The sequence below is a fragment of the Arachis ipaensis genome, chromosome B4, assembly GCF_059453495.1.
Source record: "Arachis ipaensis isolate K30076 ecotype BB chromosome B4, ASM5945349v1, whole genome shotgun sequence".
Lineage (NCBI taxonomy): Eukaryota > Viridiplantae > Streptophyta > Magnoliopsida > Fabales > Fabaceae > Arachis > Arachis ipaensis.
Window position 1 is genome coordinate 14,830,001 of NC_142439.1, and position 20,910 is coordinate 14,850,910.

The following is a 20,910-nucleotide window of genomic DNA, read 5'->3' on the forward strand; positions in this document are numbered from 1 at the left end:
TATGGTTTCAGTTCAGTTTTTTATTTAAAAAAACTGGTTTATTTAAAACAGTTTCAGTTCAGTTTCAATTCAGTTCAGTGAAACCAGTTTTTTTGCACACCCCTACCAAATTCAATGTTACGTTCCCACCTCTACTTCCTTTAATACCATCAACTAACTCATAATCTTTAACTTTTTAACATTCCGCTATTCCTATTACTATTATAAATACAAACAACAAAGCAAGCACACTTACATACTTATGCAATCTTCCCATCTTTGCTTTGTTCTCTTAACGAAACAAATCTATAAACAAATTTATAAACTACAAATCTACAAACCTAATATCAACTCTGTGCGCTGGCTCGAGTGACAGAAATGGAGTGCTGTAGGGCAAGTGACGGAGGACACAGTGGCCACGGCAAGCAGCAGCAAGACGCAGCGGTGTTGGTGGAGGAGGCGAACACAAAGGCGGTGCGAACAGGGGTCACAGAGGCAGAGGAGTTGAGATACGTTGATGGAGATGCAACGATATTAGTGGAGGAGGCGGATATAGAGCGGTGCGAATAGAGGTCACAGAGCCAGAGGACGTGAGAGATGATGGCAATACGCGATGACGCTAGTAGAGGAAGTAGACACCGTGTGAACAAGGCTCACGGAGACAGATGATGTGAGAGACGGTGTGATGGATATGAATGAAGGAGTGAAAGGGATGTGATAGTGTTGGTGAGCGGTGACGAACAGCGGTGGTGGCAGAGCTGCCAGCGAAGGTTCAAATCTGTGGATAGTGAAGAGGTGTTTTCTTTTAAGCCTGAGGTGTTTTATTTGGAGGAGAGTATTGTCTGAGTAAGAAAAGAAGAGCTTTTTATTTTATATTTTATATTAATTTCAATAAAAAATAATATTTGGTATATACATATTGGTATTTTTACAAAAATAATATTTAATATATCTTTAAAATATATTAAATTTTAATTTTTTAAAACTATTTATTTATTTATTAGCTTATTGAGATTAATGATGCCACATCTATAATGTATTGATTAACATAATTAAGGTATGAATTCTCCCATAAATTTTGGAGAATGAGAGCATTCACTTTTTAATTAGGTGGATATTTTAATAAAGATTTTATAATTGTCTTTATGTGAATATTATTCTTTTTGATTCTTCAATGATAAATTATAAAATTAAATTCTGATATATTATAAAAATATTATTTTTATTTAAAATGTGACTAAATAAATAAATAGTGGATACTATTATGAAAAATTTATAATTGTCTTCATATGAATATGCTTCTTTTTTACCATTAGATGATGAATTGTAAAGTTTGATTTTGATATGTTATAAAAGTATTATTTTTTTAACAGTCATGTTACACACTTTTTTATTTTTCATATTGGAAAGAAGATGGAGTATCACATGGGTATGAGAGTACATGGTGCTTTACGCAAGTGTGATGGTTGAAAATCGCTGGGTCCGATTTTATGACTTGTAAAATTTTTTCTCATCCAGCAAAGAAATCGCTGGGTCCGATTTCTTTGGACCCAAAAAAATTTAAATGTAAAGCATGAAATCGATGGGTCCGATTTTCATACACTGCCTTCCATAAACCACAAATCGGACGGTCCGATTTGTGTCCCCTTTCAACTGTAATAAATCGGACCGTTCGATTTCTTCCCTTCACCTGAACGCCGTCACAAAGGTGTAAAACTCCCCCAAATTTCATAACTCAGCATTACACCAAACTTGGTCTCATATTGAAAAAAATTAGCCTCATGTTACACATCCATATAATTTTTCATCCAAGTCCATCCAAACTGGCCCAATACAAAAAAAAATCCAATCTCATTAAATGAAACGTGACTCCACGTGCCCAAACGCACGAAACGTTAACATATTCATTCGCGCCTTGAATATGAAACAACGTTCCTTCTTCAACATTGAAACTACTACTGGAGAAGTTCAAATCTCTCTCAAAATCTCTCAAACTTCACTCGTGTTCTCTGCGAAAACCGTTAGTGGAGAAGACTTGCGAGAAGATTTCGAAAGGAAGAAGAAAATACGAACGAAAACAAGAACAGAGATTGCGAAAAGGTATGATAAAAACTACTGTTCATTCAAAATCTTGCAATATCGCATTTCTCTTAGTTGCATTTTAAGTTTACTGAATTGAGTTACTTCGTTTAGTAGATTGACTTAATCTGATTCCATTTTTTTGGCATAACCAGGGCATAGGAATGAAAATATGTTCTTATTTTCTTTCTGTTTAGTGGAGTTGCTCATTTTCATTAATTTGATTGTTAGTGTGTTTAGTTGAGTCCTTTTGCGTACAGAAATGATTTACTTGATGATTGAATATTTATCATATTTTATTCAACACATGATTGGTGTTTGATTCACTAGTGTTTGTCATTTGATTCACCTCATTGTTAGTGTATTCAGTTGAGTTCTTTTGCATGCAGAAATGATTTACTTGATGATTGAATATTTATCACGTTATATTTAACACATGATTGGTGTTCGGTTCACAGGTGTTTGTCATTTGATTCACCTGATTGTTAATGCATTCGATCAGTTGAGTTCTTTTGCATGCAAAAATATTTTTCTTGCTGATTGAATGTTTATCAAGTTTGGAAAAGTATAGGATACCAACATATTATCTGCCAACTTATTGCCAACAATAATTAATTATTATATTTTAAACACATATAAAGAGACATATCCAGAAAATATATCTATAAAGACACTTCTATTAAACACAGCCATAAAAAAGACATTTTTATTAGACACATCCACAAAGACACTTCCATTAAACACAGTTATAGATAAGAATTGGCAGAAGTTGACAGAAATACTGTTGGTAACGTAGCGGGATTGATCAAGTTTTATTCAGAACATCAATGAAATTCAGTTTAGTGGAGTTGGTTATTTTAATTCATTAGATTATTAGTGTGTTTAGTTGAGTTCTTTTGCATACAGAAATAATTTACTTGATGATTGAATTTTTTTCACGTTTTATTCAGCACATGATTGGTGTTAGGTTCACTAGTATTTGTCATTTAATTCACCTGATTGTTATGAGTTTAGTTGAGTTCTTTTGCATGCAGAAAAATTTTTCTTGATAATTGAATGTTTATCACGTTTTATTTAGTACATGAATGGTGTTCAGTTCAGTTGGGTTGGCCATTTTGATTCACTTAATTAAAATATGCGTGATTGTGCTTGTAGGTGTATTGAGTGAAGCATTGACCAAATTTTTTTGGCTTCAGGCTCGAATATGGTCCAAATATTATGTTGCACAAACTTAACAAAATCAGAGACCAAGTGATTCGGGCATCTAAAGAAATAAGACTCCCAAAGCCATCTGCTGTCCTCTGCAACCCGATTGTAAATTCACATCTGGGGATATAGATAGTAAATATGATATACTTTGTTTGACTGATTATAATTAACACTATTTTATTTAACTTGTTTAAAAAACCAAACAATGTATATATGTGAATATTAATGTAAATGTTATTAAAAATTTAATGTTAATGTATATATCTGATTCAAGATGGATTAGTCTTTGTTCTGTTGGTTTGAGATGTTAATTAATGTTAATCTGGCTACTGTTTTGTTCCAGGTTGACAGTGAATAGAATCAGGGTATTTATCAAACATTAAGAGCTCCAAAAAAAATAAATAAACCGAAATTAATACACAGGATGAACTGAAAAAGTGCATATATCAATATTATAGTAGAGAGATAATTTAAAAAAAAAAATTTGCTATTAGTATTCAGTTTCAGAAACTCCTAAACTCTTTGGAATAATTTTTGTAGCACGTTCCGGCTTCTTCTAGTGTCTTGAAAATCATCCCGACCTTTGGGATAAATTGTTCATGCACAACACACCTGGTCTGCAGAATGAACCGAACATGTTATTATGGTGAAACAATTATATAGTACTAAATGAATGGAACATTATCCATTATATAAAATCAAATTCAAACAGCTTTCTGTATAATGAATCGAACACGTCATTATGGTGAAACAATTGTATAGTACTAAATGAATGGAACATTATCCATTATATAAAATCAAATTCAAACAGCTTTTTTCATAATGAACTGAACACGTCATTATGGTGAAACAATTGTATAGTACTAAATGAATGGAACATTATCCATTATATAAAATCAAATTCAAACAGCTTTTTGCATAATGAACCAAACACGTTATTAAGGTGAAACAATTGTATAGTACTAAAAGAACGGAACATTATCCATTATATAAAATCAAATTCAAACAGCTTTTTGCAGAATGAACCGAACACGTTATTATGGTGAAAAAATTGTATAGTACTAAATGAACGAAACATTATCCATTATGTAAATTCAAAACACCTGTTCTACAATTGAGAGATTATTAATTCAATTCGATTAAAAAAAAATCCAAACCTCGTCCGCTTGATTCGTTTCAGAAGAATAATCCAAAACACTCTCATTCAACTAATTTGAAGTTGAATTATTCATTATTTTGATAGAATATTGAAATCTGAAAATGAAGAAGATAAATCCACAAAATCGAAGAAGAAAAGGTAAAAGAATAGGAAAAAGAAGGACGAGCAGCAGAGAAAAACAACAACGAACAACAAAGATTGCAGATCTGAAAATTACAATGCAAATTGTTAATGTTGAAGAAGAGAAGAAGATGAATATTTACGTTGAAGAAGAAGTTTACGTAAATCTATTACGTTGATAAGAAGGAGAGGGGGGCGTGCATATATTTCACATAACTTTGGGGGACGAGGGAGGCGCGTTAAAAAAAAAGTTGTTAGATGAGTTGAATAGATTTTTTATAGGATGTGGAGCATTATTATTTTTTTTTTAAATTTGGCTAAACAAACAAAGTATACTTTTAATACAAAATTTTTCATAAAAAGATATTTTTAGTATCTTCATTTAAATAAATGTTTAAATAAATTACACTTTCATACGAAATATGTTCTTAAATTAAGAAGTGTTGCATAACAACCATACAAAAGCATCACAAAACTTTCAAGTTTATTTAAATCATACTACGTTGTTGCATGGGACAATTATGCATGGATAGATAGGTGACAATCAACATTTGCATGACATTACAACATTGTATTTTTAAGAAATTTTTTAATTCAAAATCCACCACCATGACCGCCTCCGCCTCCACCACCACCGCCTCCACCACCGCCGCCACCACCACTACCACCACCTTTACCTCCTCCAAAGCCTCCACCAACTCCTCCTCCTACACCACCACCTTTTCCACCTCCAAAGCCTCCACCTCCTCCACCTCCACCTCCACCTCCACCTCCACCTCCTCCACCTCCACCTCCTCCTCCTTTGCCGCCTCCAAATCCTCCACCTGCACCACCCCCGACTCCTCCCCCTACACCACCTCCAGCTCCAGAGCCTCCACCGGCACCACCTCCAGCTCCACCACCTCCTCCAACTCCTCCTTCTCCACCTTTGCCACCTCCAAAACCTCCACCAGCACCACCTCCAGCTCCTCCACCTCCTCCAACTCCTCCTCCTCCACCTTTTCCACCTCCAAAGCCTCCACCAGCACCACCTCCGCTTCCTCCACCTCTACCACCTCCAAAACCTCCACCTGCACCACCGCCTCTGCCACCTCCAAATCCTCCACCAGAACCACTACCCGCTCCTCCACCACCACCTTTTCCACCTCCAAAACCTCCACCTGCACCACCACCTCCTCCGGCACCGCCACCCTTGCCACCTCCAAATCCTCCACCTGTACCACCTCCAAATCCACCACCACCGCCAGCTCCTCCTCCTACACCACCACCTTTTCCACCTCCAAACCCTCCACCACCACCTCTACCACCTCCAAAGCCTCCACCAGCACCGCCACCGCCCCCAACTCCTCCTCCGGCACCACCACCTTTACCAAAGCCTCCACCAACACCACCACCCACACCGCCTCCACCGCCACCACCAAATCCAACACCCCGACCTCCACCTCCTCCAATGCCATCAACTAACTCATCATCTTTAACTTTTCTACATTCTGCTATTCCTATTACAAATACAAATAACAAAGCAAGCACACTTACATACTTATGCAATTTTCCCATGTTTGTTTTGTTCTCTCAACAAAACAAATCTATAAACTACTCTTTTATCTCTTACTTTTAATTTGATAAAGCTAGCTACCAAGGAGCAATATTTATAGTAGGGGAGAGGAAGGGTACGTGCCATTAATACATAATGCAGTTGAAGTTCTCTATCATCTTGATATTGATGCCTTGGCATTCATAGTACCACTTATTCAACACTTGAGCAAAAAAATCAAACTTGATTGGAACATTGAAAGTGAAAATTTTCTGTACCATTCAATGTGTGCCACCCGCAAGCTAATTAACCATATATCTAGATATGCATAAAACAACTTCTATAAGCCCAAGCATCTCACGTTTCTAATCTAAACCATGAATTCTTCATACTAATGGTTAATAAACTGAAAAGTTGGATTACACTATTTCATATATGGCTTTTTGATATGGTGAGTTTACAACAAGCATTATGTAAAATTATTGATGGCAAATTGACAAGTGCCATATAAAGCTTGGCTTTCTTGATCAAATCATCATAATTAAAGACAGGTTAAAGTTATTAAACTATCGGTAATACTATGAAAAGAAAATTTAAAATGATTTTATTTAATTTAATATTTATAATTTTTTTATATATAATATTTATAGTTATATATTTATTATATTTAATATTACTCAATTATCTAGCAGTAAGTAAAGAATATAAAATAAAATAAACAGTAATTAAAAATATAAAATAAAATAATTTTAAATTAATTTTTATTATCTCCTAAATATTTTTATTATTTACTCTCTATTTATTTTACTTCTCATTATTGTAAAGATTTGATATATTTAAATGTTACTATTTATTTATATTTGTTACTGTAAAAATTGATTATTTTTAATTATTATATCTAATCTAAATAAATCGGAAAGTGTGGTTGATTAAAAAGAGTCTATTCTTTTTTAACCAAGCGATGAAAGTTTAATACTTATCTTAAATAAACATGAAAATACTTAAAAATTTTTGGACTAACTATTCTATTTGTTATGATGAATTTAATTTCATGCACAAGTAGCAGTGTAACTAATTTAGACGTGTATTATCACATTATAAAAAATAATCAATTTTAATTTTAAATTTATTATTTAAAAAATATTTAATTATTTAAATTTTATTAATAATTGTATAAATTTTTTTTATCATGTATTAAAATTAAACTCTATTAAAATACCTATAAATCAACAAAAACATAATGGATTTCCCTGATCAATAATAGATACATTAGGTATGGAAAAAAGAATCTAAATACAACAACGTGCTAATGTTTCAGGGTAGCATAAGTTATGACAAACATGAAACATGATAGAAGTATACGGTATTAGACTTTTGCTGCCGACATTTATTACTTTATTGATTATGGAACGTCCGACATTTAATATGTTTTATTTACCCACAAAAGCATGAGCCCCCAACTCAAAAGGACACTAAATCTAAATGGTGCAAAATGGAAAACAATAGTTGACAATACTTATAAGAGTTTATTTATCTTTGTACTCTAAAAATATACGTTAAGTTTATAAATTTAAATTTTTTTATTAAGAATATAAAAATTTAAATTTTTAATATATATATTATATTTAGTAATTAAAAATATTTAAAAGTTTTTATTAATAATAAATTTATCATCTATTTACATATTAGTTAAATTCTATTTATAAAAGAGCAAATTGTACGTATTAGTTAAATCCTACTTATAAAAGAGCATATTCCTTTTAGTTTTTAATATTTAGATTGAGTTTTAATTTTATTTTTAATATTTAAAATGTTTTATTTTAATTTATGGTTAAAATTAATTTTTTAAATATTTTTTTATTATTTTTTTTTTACTATTCTATTATCTTTGTTCTCAAATCACTACGATAACTACCGTAGTCATTAAAATTATCATTTTTTACGCTATCTAAAAAAAATTATAATGAAAGAAATAATATTTTTAGAAGCAATTTTTTTAATTTTGACCAAATTAAAATATGATGAAATAAAATATTTAAAATCAAAATATAATATTTCAAATATTAAAAATTAAAATAATACTTTATTTCATATGAAATTCAATAATTCATTTGGAAATTCAGTGATAATACAAATAATATTTTAATTAGACAAAATAATAAATAGAAATCTAAAATTAAAAAGTCGGCAAATAGTTCATGATAGCTTTAATTTGTCAAAACTCAACGACGGTCAACTCCTTAAGTAGTACATGTATATACCGTCCTAATTATAACTCCAAACTTAGTCAAAATTTCACATTTAAAATTCATTGCTAGTTTGAGATGATTGGGCGTGGTGTGGCCAAGTAGTTAAACATTTTGTTCTTCGAAAATGAATAAGATTTTATTGTTGATGGGTATCTCATGATGGGAATGTTATTGAAAACAGCAAGAAAGAAAAAGATGTATGTCGCCAAATATAAATTAAAAAATATTTTTTATATATTAAAAATTAACCAGTTTAATTTTAAATAAATTATTATATATTATGTAAAAATATATACATTATTCGACACCAAAAAATATATATTATTTAATTATTTTTAATATATATTTTATAAAATATATTTTAAGTATATCAAAAACTAACGTATTCTAGTAATTTTTGTAATTGATCTTTTTTATATATATATATATATATATATATATATATATATATATATATATATATATTGTTCATACCCTGACCCAATAAATAGGGCCCAGGATCTAAGCAAAGACGCCCAACCCAGAGGGTTGGCCCTCCATCCAGTATCAGCCTTCATCCCAGAAGTCGGTACTGAACACGACCTGTTCCAAAGAAGTCGGACACGAGGGTTAGCTGGCAGATAACACTCATTCGAATGAGTAACTGCCCCTAGAAACTCTCTAACCACTTCATAGAGCCATATCTTAACCTCCCTAAGATATGTGGACGGTTATCCACTTAAAAAGGTGGCACTACTTCAGCGGTGGTTATTGGATCACCACTATAAATACACTGACACCCTTCAGGTATCTCTAAGTTCCAATACTCTCTAACCTGCTCACACTCTTGCTAACTTAGGCATTGGAGTGTCTTTGCAGGTACCACCCCCCATTCTTTCACACGTACAAGTCGGACGGAGGAACACCGAGTAACAGGTCCACTCGAAAGCCACCTCCCACACACGTTTGGGCCTACCAACGCCATCCGGCCCACTAATCTCCGGTTACCCACCGTAACATTGGCGCCGTTGCCGGGGAGCTGAGAGATCAACCAGTGATGGCGGATAGATCTCCTGAAGAGGGTCACGTGGAGACTGATTCTGAACAAGAGAATCTGAACATTGGAAACAATGAGGCAGACCAGACCCTTCACCAGGAAGCCAATGATCAACACAGGGAAGGCACCTCCGGAATCAAAAACCCGAAGGTGAATTCCTCGGAGGGGCGCGAATCAGAAAAAGAAGGACCATCCCACGCAATTGAGCTTATGGGATTAATCCACAGTCGCCTCGAGCAGCTAGAACAGGAACGGGAACGACAAAAGGAAACCGAAAAGAACCTAAAAGAGGAGATAGAGCGACGAAAAGAGTTAGAAAAAAACTCTTAAAGTTAGAATCCTCCCTCAAAGGCCAGAATTCCCACGACGGTAGAGAAGATTCTCCCTTAGGGGAGAAAGATCCTTTCAGCGAAGACATAATGAGGGCAAAAGTTCCGAGAAACTTTAGAAGCCCCGATATGGACCTCTACGACGGAACCACCGATCCAAAGCATCATCTGAGCAACTTTAAAAGTCGGATGTATCTGGCTGACGCTTCTGACGCTACGCGATGCAAAGCTTTTCCGACAACCTTGTCGAAAACAGCGATGAAGTGGTTCGACGGCCTCCCTCCGAGGTCAATTACCAGTTTTGAAGACCTCTCCAGAAAGTTCTTGATGAGGTTCTCCATCCAGAAAGACAAAGTAAAACATGCACCAAGTCTCCTGGGAATAAAACAGGAGGTCGGGGAGTCTTTACGGGCCTATATGGAAAGGTTCAATAAAGCATGTTTGGAGATTCAAGACCTGCCCACCGAAGCAGTCATTATGGGGCTAGTTAATGGCCTTAGAGAGGGTCCCTTCTCACAGTCCATATCAAAAAGACACCCCGCCTCTTTAAGTGATGTACAGGAAAGAGCGGAAAAGTACATCAATATGGAAGAGAACGCTAGGCTAAGAGACCCGAGTTCGCGACTCGGCCACCCTCCCTTAACAAAAGAGAGGGAGAGGGAAGCTAAGAAGAAGGAAGAACTCGGCCTCGATAGGCCAAGAAAATACCACTCTTATACTCCACTGAAAATTCCTGTAGTGGATGTATACAGAGAAATTTGCAATACCGAAAGGCTGCCTCCCCCCAGACCCATTAAAAATAAAAAAGGGGGGAGCCGCGGTGATTACTGTGAGTACCATAAGATATATGGGCACTCCACAAACGACTGTTACGACCTTAAAAATGTGATAGAAAAGCTGGCCAGAGAAGGTCGGCTTGACAGACATCTCATAGAAAGGTCGGACGGTCATGGAAAAAGAAAGCGAGATGATATGGACAAAAGAGACCCACCACCACAAACTCCGGAGAGACATATCCATATGATCTCAGGAGGGTTTGCGGGAGGGGGACTCACGAAATCCTCTCGTAAAAGACATCTCAAGAGAGTTTACCAGGTTGAAGAGGGGTCCTCCGACCTCCCAACCATTTCATTCACAAAGGAAGATGGGCGAGGAATAATCCCTGGGCACGACGACCCAGTAGTAATCACCATGATCCTGGCAAATGCCCATCTACACAGAACACTAGTAGACCAAGGAAGCTCAGCGGACATCCTCTTCAAGCCCGCTTTCGACAAACTAGGATTAGACGAGAAAGAGTTAAAAGCCTACCCCGACACCTTGTACGGGTTAGGCGACACACCAATAAAGCCACTAGGATTTTTGCCCCTCCATACCACCTTTGGAAAGGAGGAGAAGACAAAGACTCTGAGTATAGACTTTATAGTCATCGGCGTGGGGTCGGCCTATAATGCTTTAATCGGCAGAGCTACCCTTAATCGACTCGGAGCGGTGGTATCGACACCCCACCTTTGCATGAAATTCCCGACCTCAGCAGGGATAGCAACGGTGAGGGGAGATCAGAAGCTAGCAAGAAAATGCTACAATGAAAGCCTAAACCTGAGAGGAAAAGGCAAAGAAGTTCACACAATAGAGCTCGGTGGAGCAAGGATTAAAGAAGAGCTGCGACCCCAGCCCGGGGGAAAAACCGAGGAGATTCAGGTCGGCGAAGAGGAAGGAAAAAATACTCACATAGGAGCCAACCTAAGGGAAACCCTAAGACAAGGGTTGACCAAGCTTCTAAGAGATAATTCCGATCTCTTCGCCTGGAAGGCCTCCGACATGCCTGGGATAGACCCCGAGCTCATGTCCCACAAGCTTTCGGTCTACTCGGGATCTCGGCCTGTACAACAACGAAGACGCAAGCTCGGCCCAGAGCGAGCTCTAATAGTAGAGGAACAAGTACAAGCGCTCCTAGAAGCCGGTTTCATCAGAGAAGTCAAGTATCCAACATGGCTAGCCAACGTAGTGCTAGTCAAAAAACAAAATGGTAAATGGAGAATGTGCGTCGACTATACCGACTTAAATAAGGCATGTCCCAAGGACCCTTATCCACTACCAAGCATTGATGCCCTAGTAGACTCCAGCTCGGGGTATCAATACTTGTCGTTCATGGACGCCTACTCAGGATATAACCAAATCCCGATGTATGAACCAGACCAGGAAAAAACATCATTCATCACGCCCAGAGCTAACTTTTGCTACGTGGTCATGCCATTTGGATTGAAAAATGCAGGGGCCACATATCAGAGACTGATGAATAAGGTGTTTTCCCCTCACTTAGGGAACTTAATGGAAGCATACGTCGACGATATGTTGGTAAAGACCAAGAAGGAAGTCGACCTCTTGTCCAACCTCTCACAAGTCTTTGACACCATAAGGTTGCACGGGATGAGACTAAATCCTGCAAAGTGCGCCTTCGCAGTGGAGGCAGGAAAATTTCTAGGGTTCATGCTAACACAAAGAGGGATCGAAGCCAATCCCGACAAGTGTAGAGCTATCCTAGAGATGAAAAGCCCGACTTGTTTGAGAGAGGTCCAACAGCTGAACGGCCGACTAGCAGCTCTCTCCAGATTTTTGGCAAGATCAGCATTAAGATCCCTTCCACTGTTCTCCCTACTGAAAAAGGGGCACCAGTTTGAGTGGACTCCCGAATGCGAGGAGGCGTTCCAGGAGTTCAAAAGGTTTTTGAGCCAACCTCCTATCTTGACTCGACCTATAGCCGGAAAAGACCTCGTCCTATACCTATCCGTGGCAGACAAGGCTGTCTCAGCAGCCTTGATAAGAGAAGACGAGGTCAGTCAACACCCAATCTATTTCATCAGTAAAGTTCTACAGGGCCCTGAGCTAAGGTATCACAAATTAGAAAAGTTTGCCTACTCCTTAGTAACAGCCTCTCGAAGGCTACGGCCTTACTTTCAGGCTCACACAATAAGAGTTCGCACGAACCAACCCATGAAGCAAATCCTCCAAAAGACGGATATTGCAGGAAGAATGGTCCAATGGGCAATAGAGCTCTCCGAGTTCGACTTGAAGTACGAAACTCGGACGTCGATTAAAGCCCAGTGCCTCGCCGACTTCATTACAGAATATGCAGGGGACCAAGAGGACAAATCGACTACCTGGGAACTCTACGTGGATGGATCCTCCAATAAAACAGGAAGCGGCGCAGGCATAATACTGGTAGATGAAAGGGGAACCCAGATAGAGGTTTCCCTCAAGTTTGAATTCCCAGCTTCAAATAATCAGGCAGAATACGAATCCTTGATCGCAGGATTGAAGCTGGCAGAAGAGGTCGGTGCTATGAAGGTGATGGTATACAGCGACTCCCAAGTGGTGACCTCCCAAATAAGTGGGGAATATCAGGCAAAGGACCCAAATATGAAAAGGTACTTGGAAAAAGCTTCGGAGCTCCTGGGGCGCTTTGCAGAAACCGAGGTGAAACACATAACTCGGGATCTAAACAGCAGAGCAGACGCCCTATCCAAGCTAGCAAGTACCAAGCCGGGAGGAAATAACAGAAGCCTGATTCAAGAGACTCTCCAGGAACCTTTAGTGGTAAAAACGGAAGACACACTAGAAGTCTTTGAAGTGGTCGGATTAAACCTCGGATGGATGAACCCCTTAGTCGAATACCTAAAATTCGACATCCTCCCTAAGGAGGAAAAAGAAGCCCGGAAAATCCGAAGGGAAGCACAACACTATACCTTGGTGAAAAATGTTCTCTATAGAAGGGGGATATCAACACCATTGTTAAAGTGTGTACCGACCTCAAGAGCCACCGAGGTGTTGGAGGAGGTACATAGTGGAATCTGCGGGAACCATCTCGGAGCCAGGTCATTGGCCAGGAAAGTGATCCGAGCTGGATTCTACTGGCCAACCTTACAGAAAGATGCCACAGAATTTGTGAAAAAGTGCCAGCCATGTCAGATGCATGCAAATTTCCACGTGGCTCCCCCAGAAGAGCTCATTAGTATCACTTCTCCATGGCCCTTTGCAAAATGGGGAATGGATTTGTTAGGTCCTTTTCCCCAGGCGCCAGGACAAGTTAAATACCTAATAGTGGGAATAGATTATTTCACAAAGTGGATAGAAGCAGAGCCACTGGCCACCATCACCGCACAAAGAAGTCGGAGGTTCCTCTACAAAAGCATAATCACAAGGTACGGGATACCTTATTCTATTACCACAGATAACGGAACCCAGTTCACCGACTCCACCTTTAGAAGCCTAGTAGCCAGTATGAACATCAAACACCAGTTCACCTCAGTGGAACACCCACAAGCCAATGGGCAAGCCGAAGCAGCCAACAAAGTCATACTAGCAGGGCTGAAGAAAAGGTTACAAGATGCGAAAGGAGCTTGGGCTGAAGAGCTCCAACAAGTACTATGGGCTTACAGAACAACCCCCCAATCCGCCACTGGAGAAACACCCTTCCGACTAGTCTATGGCGTAGAAGCCATGATCCCAATAGAGGTCAATGAGCAAAGCCCAAGAGTGATTTTCCACGACGAGATCAGGAATATACAAGGGCACAAAGAAGAGCTCGACTTGCTCCCTGAAGTCCGAGAAGAAGCTCAGATAAGAGAAGCAGCGTTGAAACAAAGGATGACTACAAGGTACAACAAAAAAGTCATTCGAAGGAGTTTTACCCCTGACGACTTAGTCTTAATCAGAAACGACATTGGAGTCAACAAATCAGGGGAGGGAAAGCTCGCTGCTAATTGGAAAGGACCATACAAGGTCAAGGAGGTCTTAGGAAAGGGCTATTATAAGGTGACCGACTTAGGCGGCACCGAGTTACCAAGGTCATGGCATGCCTGTAATATGAAAAGGTACTACAGTTAAAAGCGAACTCTACTCCCTGATGTACTCTTTTCCCAGAATCAAAGGGTTTTTTCTGGAGAAGGGTTTTTAACGAGGCATCATAGTAGGGACTAAGGGAAATAAATTATCAAAAGCTCTTAGTAGCAATAAGGTACCTCCTCAATTAATAAAGATCTCTTTCATCTTAAATATCTCTTTTAAATTCCCTTTTTTTTCTCTTTCTACGAAACGCGCCGATTTAAGCTCGACAAAACGTGAAAATCCCATGAACCGACCAAGATGGTCGTCAGAATAAAACGACGAGGTACAAGTCAGCGTAAAGAGGCTATAGAAGTCGATCATGATAAAACTCGGAAGCAATCTGACTCATAAGTCAGAAAACGAAGCCGAGTAAAGTTAAAATGAATCGCAAAAGTAGCCTAAGTCACGAAAAACTCAATAAAACAAAATTGAGTACTAAAAATAACAAAAAGAGATAAGGAAAAACTAAGAAAAAATAGTAAGGCTGCCTGGAGAATCAAGGAAGTTCAGAAAAGCAGGCAAGCCCCAAAGAAAAGGTTTTTTCTAGAAAAGATCAAAGAGTCAAAAGAACCACGAACAGAAAAAGCATGCGCGCATAAGGTAACTCAAAACCCTTATCCAAAAAAGGGCATTTATTTAACGCTAAATTAAACCCTTGTTAAGAAAGGGCATCATAAGTTGTTTTGTTTACGGCCTTAAAAGGCCAAAAATTGTTCAAAACACCAACAAATAAATACAAAGAGTTTAAAAAGAGGGGCCCACAGGCCGGGCCCCAATAGCCAAAATCACTTTTTAAGAGGATCACCACCAGCAGAGTCAGGGGAAACGCCAGGAGCAGAAGTCGAAGAGGAAGTCGAAAGAATGGTAGAGGAACTCGGAGTGTCCTTAGAGCGAGGAGGGGACTCTACGATCCTCTGCCCCCGAGTCTTCAAATCAGACTCAGACTCCACCACGGGGACAGGAGGATCCACGATTGCGCCATCAATAACAATCTTATCAGGGTCCAAAGGAGAAAGGTCCAAGTCAGGAGCAATAACTCCGACCTGTTCCTTGAAAATCCTCCAAACCTCATCAGCACCATCCGCAATAGAGTCCTCCAACTCGGTGTAGGCCTTCCGAGCATTCAGCAAGTCGTTCTTTACAGACTCAAGATCAGCAAATAAACTGTTGTAGCTGGCTTGCGCTGCTTTCCTCAAATCCATCTCCATGTTACATTGGGCTTGCAACTTCTTCCCCTTCTCCCGGAGGCTGTCTCTCTCCTCCTTCAGCTTGGTAACTTCCCCCTCCAACTCCCTCTCATGATCCTGATATATGCGAAGCCTACCTTCGAGCTCCTCGACCCTCGAGGTCGTCCCTAAAGAGCTGATAGGAGTCTTCTCAAATATATCTAAGAGTTTGCCACAAACCCCCGCCGTCTTAAGACTCTCCTCAACCACAGTGGTGAGGTAGTGCCGAACAGAAACATCATCCATACTCATACGAGCATGAGGATAAATGTTCTTTCGGACGAACGCAAGAGCGTCTGCCTCACCAGAAACGCCAGACTCTAAGGTCTTGCGCTTCTTTGGCTCTGGTTCGGGAGTAGGTCGGACGGGAGGGGGTGGCAGAGAGGGAGCAGAGGAAGAAATTACAATAGGTTGAGAGGGAGTCCCAACGTTCCGAGGAGGAGGAGGAGAGACAACCGTCCTAACACCACCAGATCTAACTCGAGACTTTGCCTTGGCTTCCTGAACCCTCTGGTAAGACTCTTGAGCATTTTTCTTTGCCATCTCTGCAAAAACAAATTGGTAGCTAAAAATCAGACAAAGTCGGTAAAAAAAATTGCAAGTCGGAAATGAGCGAGAAAACGCAAAAAGCTACCTAATTGTGACTGGACAAAGGCCGGCGACCCCTAGAGAAATTTTTTAGTATCCAAGTATGGGGCCCTCCCCCACACTTCTCGGAGGAACCCCACAATGGCTGCTTCTACCTCATTTAGGTCATCTAGACCATATTTCTCGCAGGGGGAGGCCTCCAGCCAATATAAAGGAAATCGGGGAGAAGAATGATCATCCAGGAAAAAGGGGTGGTGACCCTCTACAGCTTGCACTTTGAAAAAGTAGTTCTTGAAGTCGTGAAAGGACTCGTCAAAAAGGGTAAAAAGCCTCCGACCTTGTATGGCTCGGAAGGACACCCACTGTTGCTTATTATTTAGCCCACTGAAGGGCTTGGTCATATGGAAGAGGTAAAAGAAAATCCTCAGAGAAGTCGGAAACTCTAAGGCCTGGCTGATAAATTGATAAATTTTCAGAAAACCCCAAGAGTTGGGGTGAAGCTGGGTGGGAGCAACTCGGCAATGACGCAATACAGACATTTCAAACTCTGAAAAAGGGAGAAAAACGCCCAAACGAGTGACCATACTCTCATACATAAAAAAGAAATGAGGGGCCGTCTCGTCAGCCCTCCCGAAACAAACCCGGTCTTCTGGACCCGGGACTACCAACTCGTACTTTGGCTCATCTTCTTCAGAAGTACAAATTCTATAGTGAGTACGAAGGTGGGTGATAAATTCAGTGTCAACTGAGGGCTCCTCCCCTAGGACCGTAACGTCTACCCACTGGGAGAGAACATCTACGGAAGCCATTTTCTTTTCTTAAAAAGGGGGTGACAAGAAACCTACAAAAGAAAAGGAAAATCAACACACGGTCTCTAAGGGAAGGGGCACGGAACTAAAGCCTACAAACCAAATCTACCTACAAGATAAAGGCACGCAAATAGAAAGCATGTTACGGAAGGGGAAAAAACTAACCTTTAAGTCTGAAATCAAGACGGGAGGAAGTAAGAGCCTTCGAAACGCAAAAATACAGCACGAACAAATGCAAGGGAAATTTGAAAGATTGCAGAAACGAAACAACGAAAGAGAGGGAAAGTATTTATAAAGACGTTAGGGGCATAATGGTAAAACTGGGGCAACTCTTAATACAGGTGCACCGTTACCAAGGCCATTAAATCCCTACGCATACCCAACGGACACGACGCTTGATTAGACGCAACCGTCAGAACCGAAAGGTCAAAGAAAAATCACGTCGGTTCTTAATCATCACGTCGGTCCTCTCGCAAATCGGCCAAGACCCCGAGTTGAATACTCGAACCCAACTCTTAAAAAAGGAATTGGGCTCGAGTAGGGGCACTGTTCATACCCTGGCCCAATAAATAGGGCCCAGGATCCAAGCAAAGACGCCCAGCCCAGAGGGTTGGCCCTCCATCCAGTATCAGCCTTCATCCCAGAAGTCGGTACTGAACACGACCTGTTCCAAAGAAGTCGGACACGAGGGTTAGCTGGCAGATAACACTCATTCGAATGAGTAACTGCCCCTAGAAACTCTCTAACCACTTCATAGAGCCATATCTTAACCTCCCTAAGATATGGGGACGGTTATCCACCTAAAAAGGTGGCACTACTTCAGCGGTGGTTATTGGATCACCACTATAAATACACTACCCTTCAGGTATCTCTAAGTTCCAATACTCTCTAACCTGCTCACACTCTTGCTAACTTAGGCATTGGAGTGTCTTTGCAGGTACCACCCCCCATTCTTTCACACGTACAAGTCGGACGGAGGAACACCGAGTAACAGGTCCACTCGAAAGCTACCTCCCACACACGTTTGGGCCTACCAACGCCATCCGGCCCACTAATCTCCGGTTACCCACCGTAACATATATATATATATATACTTTGGCGAGGCAGAATTCTTATCTCTAAGCATAAAGAGAAGTAATTTCGGACAGACAACTTAATTATTCAATAGTTGTATTAAATGCAACAGATACTAAATAGGGAATGGAGTTAATTAAAATCTACTTGTATTTCGGGGTTCCCCCTTCTTCCAAGTTCCAAGAGAAAGGTCAAGAAACATTGAAAAGAAGGGATGGAGACCATAAATAAATATCAACTATAATACAATTATATAATTAAATAAGTATTAAAATATAAATTTAATTTTAATCTTATTAGTATAAAGTAATTTTATACGTATATTTAATTATATAATATTATATTAATAAAAATAATTACTTTTTATATTAATCACGTGAATAGTTATATTTAAATGTGATTATATTACTGTATAAAACGTTTTATACTATTAATATATTAAAATTAAACTCTATAAAAAAAATACGAAGTAGTAAATATATAGTTCGATAAATATATGTTGACCATATATATTTATATAGGCATATACAGTCATACCCTTAATATATGCGAAAGAAGTAGGATTCTGCTTTTATTTTTTACTTATTTTCAATTAATATTTTTAATTTGTGGATTATTGGTTAAACAAGCTTTATTTTTATTAATATCTAAACTCGATAAAATAGTTTAATATTAGTACTTTTTTAATTTTTAAATATTTTTTTAAGTTTGAAATTAAATTTTCAAAATAATATGTATATATATTGTTTGGAGGAGTGGGACAAAGGCTTGTACAGTTATATTTAGGAATGACAAATGGGTCTAAATTTGTCGGATTGGCCTGCGTAACCCGTCAAAAAAGTGGGTCGGCTGAAAAATTAAGACCGTTACACATTAAAAGTCTGCCTAATTCGCACCGCTTAAACCGTGGGTTTTGGCAGAGCGGGACAGACTTTCTCGTCGGGCTTAAGATTTTTTTTTAAAATGTTCTAATTTAGTGTTTTGAATTATGTTTTACGTTTGATTGATTATATTTTAAACTTGTAGATGTTTAATTATATATTTTGGACAATATTTATTCTATTTTGGATAATGTCAGTTTTATTATTTTATTTTAAAAAATTTAGTTTATGATTATGTTTATTACATATTTATAATTATAAAGATTTTAATGTTTGTGAATTTAAAAATTATAATTTTTTAATTTTTTTTAAATTATAAATTTATTAAAATAGTTGTAAAATTATATATATTATTTAATATTTTTTTGATAATTTATATTATTTAATATTTAAGCATGACGAGGTAAGATTTTAAAATCGCTTTATTAAACGGGATGGAACGAATAATCCGCCAAAGGACGAGCTTTTGATGGAATAGGACGGGCTTTCATATTTGTCACCCCTACGTATACTATTAGGATACACACCCTGGCCCCTCTAATTGTCTCTGACTGTTAGGGTACAGTATAGTTAAATTTTTGGATAATAGAAATAAGTAAAGTATTTGATGAAGCTCTCAAAAAAAATTCTATCTGATAGAATTGCTTAAAATATTTATAATGTGATCCAATTTATTATGATGTATTTACCCATGACTAACAAGACTTTTTATATTTGTAAAATAACCCCAAACATTTTTCTGTGACTAACTATACAAAAAAAAAGATAAAAATATGAAAACGAAACAAAGACTCATTCTAAAAAGAACCAGCATTCATCAACCTATAGAAGGAACAACGCTCTCGCAGTGAGCAACAATCACAGTATAAACTAGTAGTGGAGGCAGTGCCAACAACAATCAAGCAGCGGCAAGCGCATCACCAGATTGATGGTATCAGCCGTGGCACATCGAGCTGGAGGAAGAAGACGATCTATAACTCAGTGGTATCGTGAGGCCAGGCTGACGGCGGAGGATATGACAGCGGTGGCTTCAGAGCGGCAGCTGCGATCAGATTCTCTTCACCAATGAAGCCATGAGGCGGCGTATAAAACCTCTGAAAGAGTAAAAACCGGATTGCAGCATTTTTATTCGGGTTGAGTATTCTTCTGAGTCAAGTCTTTGTTTGACCTGATCCAAGACACCCAAAAAATGAATAATCTTGTTTGGAATTGTTTTATAAATATGAATAATTTTGTTACTTATAAACAAGTATGCCATAGTGAATTAGGACTATATTGTAAATAATTTAAGCAGATTCATAAGATAGAAGTCTCTCTAAATATTCCATCAAATACTTTGCTTAGAAACAAATAAATGATAGGAATCAAACCTATAACATACGCATAAAATTATTTATATCATTATTATTTCACTACAACAAATATGGGCTTTAGCAACGCCTTAAAATCGTTCTCTTAGATAGTTTTAGACAACGATTTTTTATAGTGTTATTGTTGAATTCAATTTTTTATTATTTTACAGCAACAAATTAAAACCGTTCTCTTTGACTATTTTAAAGAACAGTTTTATAACCGTTACCATGATTTGGGTTTAAGCAACGGTTTTTTGTTGTTGTTTAAATAATTGTACAAAAGAAACGCATAAAAACCGTTACCAAAATGTTACACTTTACAACCGTTCTATTAGATGGTCTTAGACAATGATTTTTACAGTGTTACTGTTGAAGTTCAATTTTTCATTATGTTATAGC

The 20,910-nt window shown here is 38.1% G+C and overlaps 1 protein-coding gene across 1 annotated transcript; it reads right to left on the minus strand.

The window, feature by feature from the left end:
* Positions 1-4,933: 4,933 nt before the first annotated feature.
* On the minus strand, positions 4,934-6,152 carry LOC107637609 (uncharacterized). Its single transcript, XM_016341006.3, has one exon. The coding sequence runs from the start codon at positions 6,101-6,103 to the stop codon at positions 5,141-5,143; it is 963 nt and encodes a 320-aa protein (XP_016196492.2). The 5' UTR covers positions 6,104-6,152; the 3' UTR covers positions 4,934-5,140.
* Between the last annotated feature and the right edge of the window lie 14,758 nt (positions 6,153-20,910).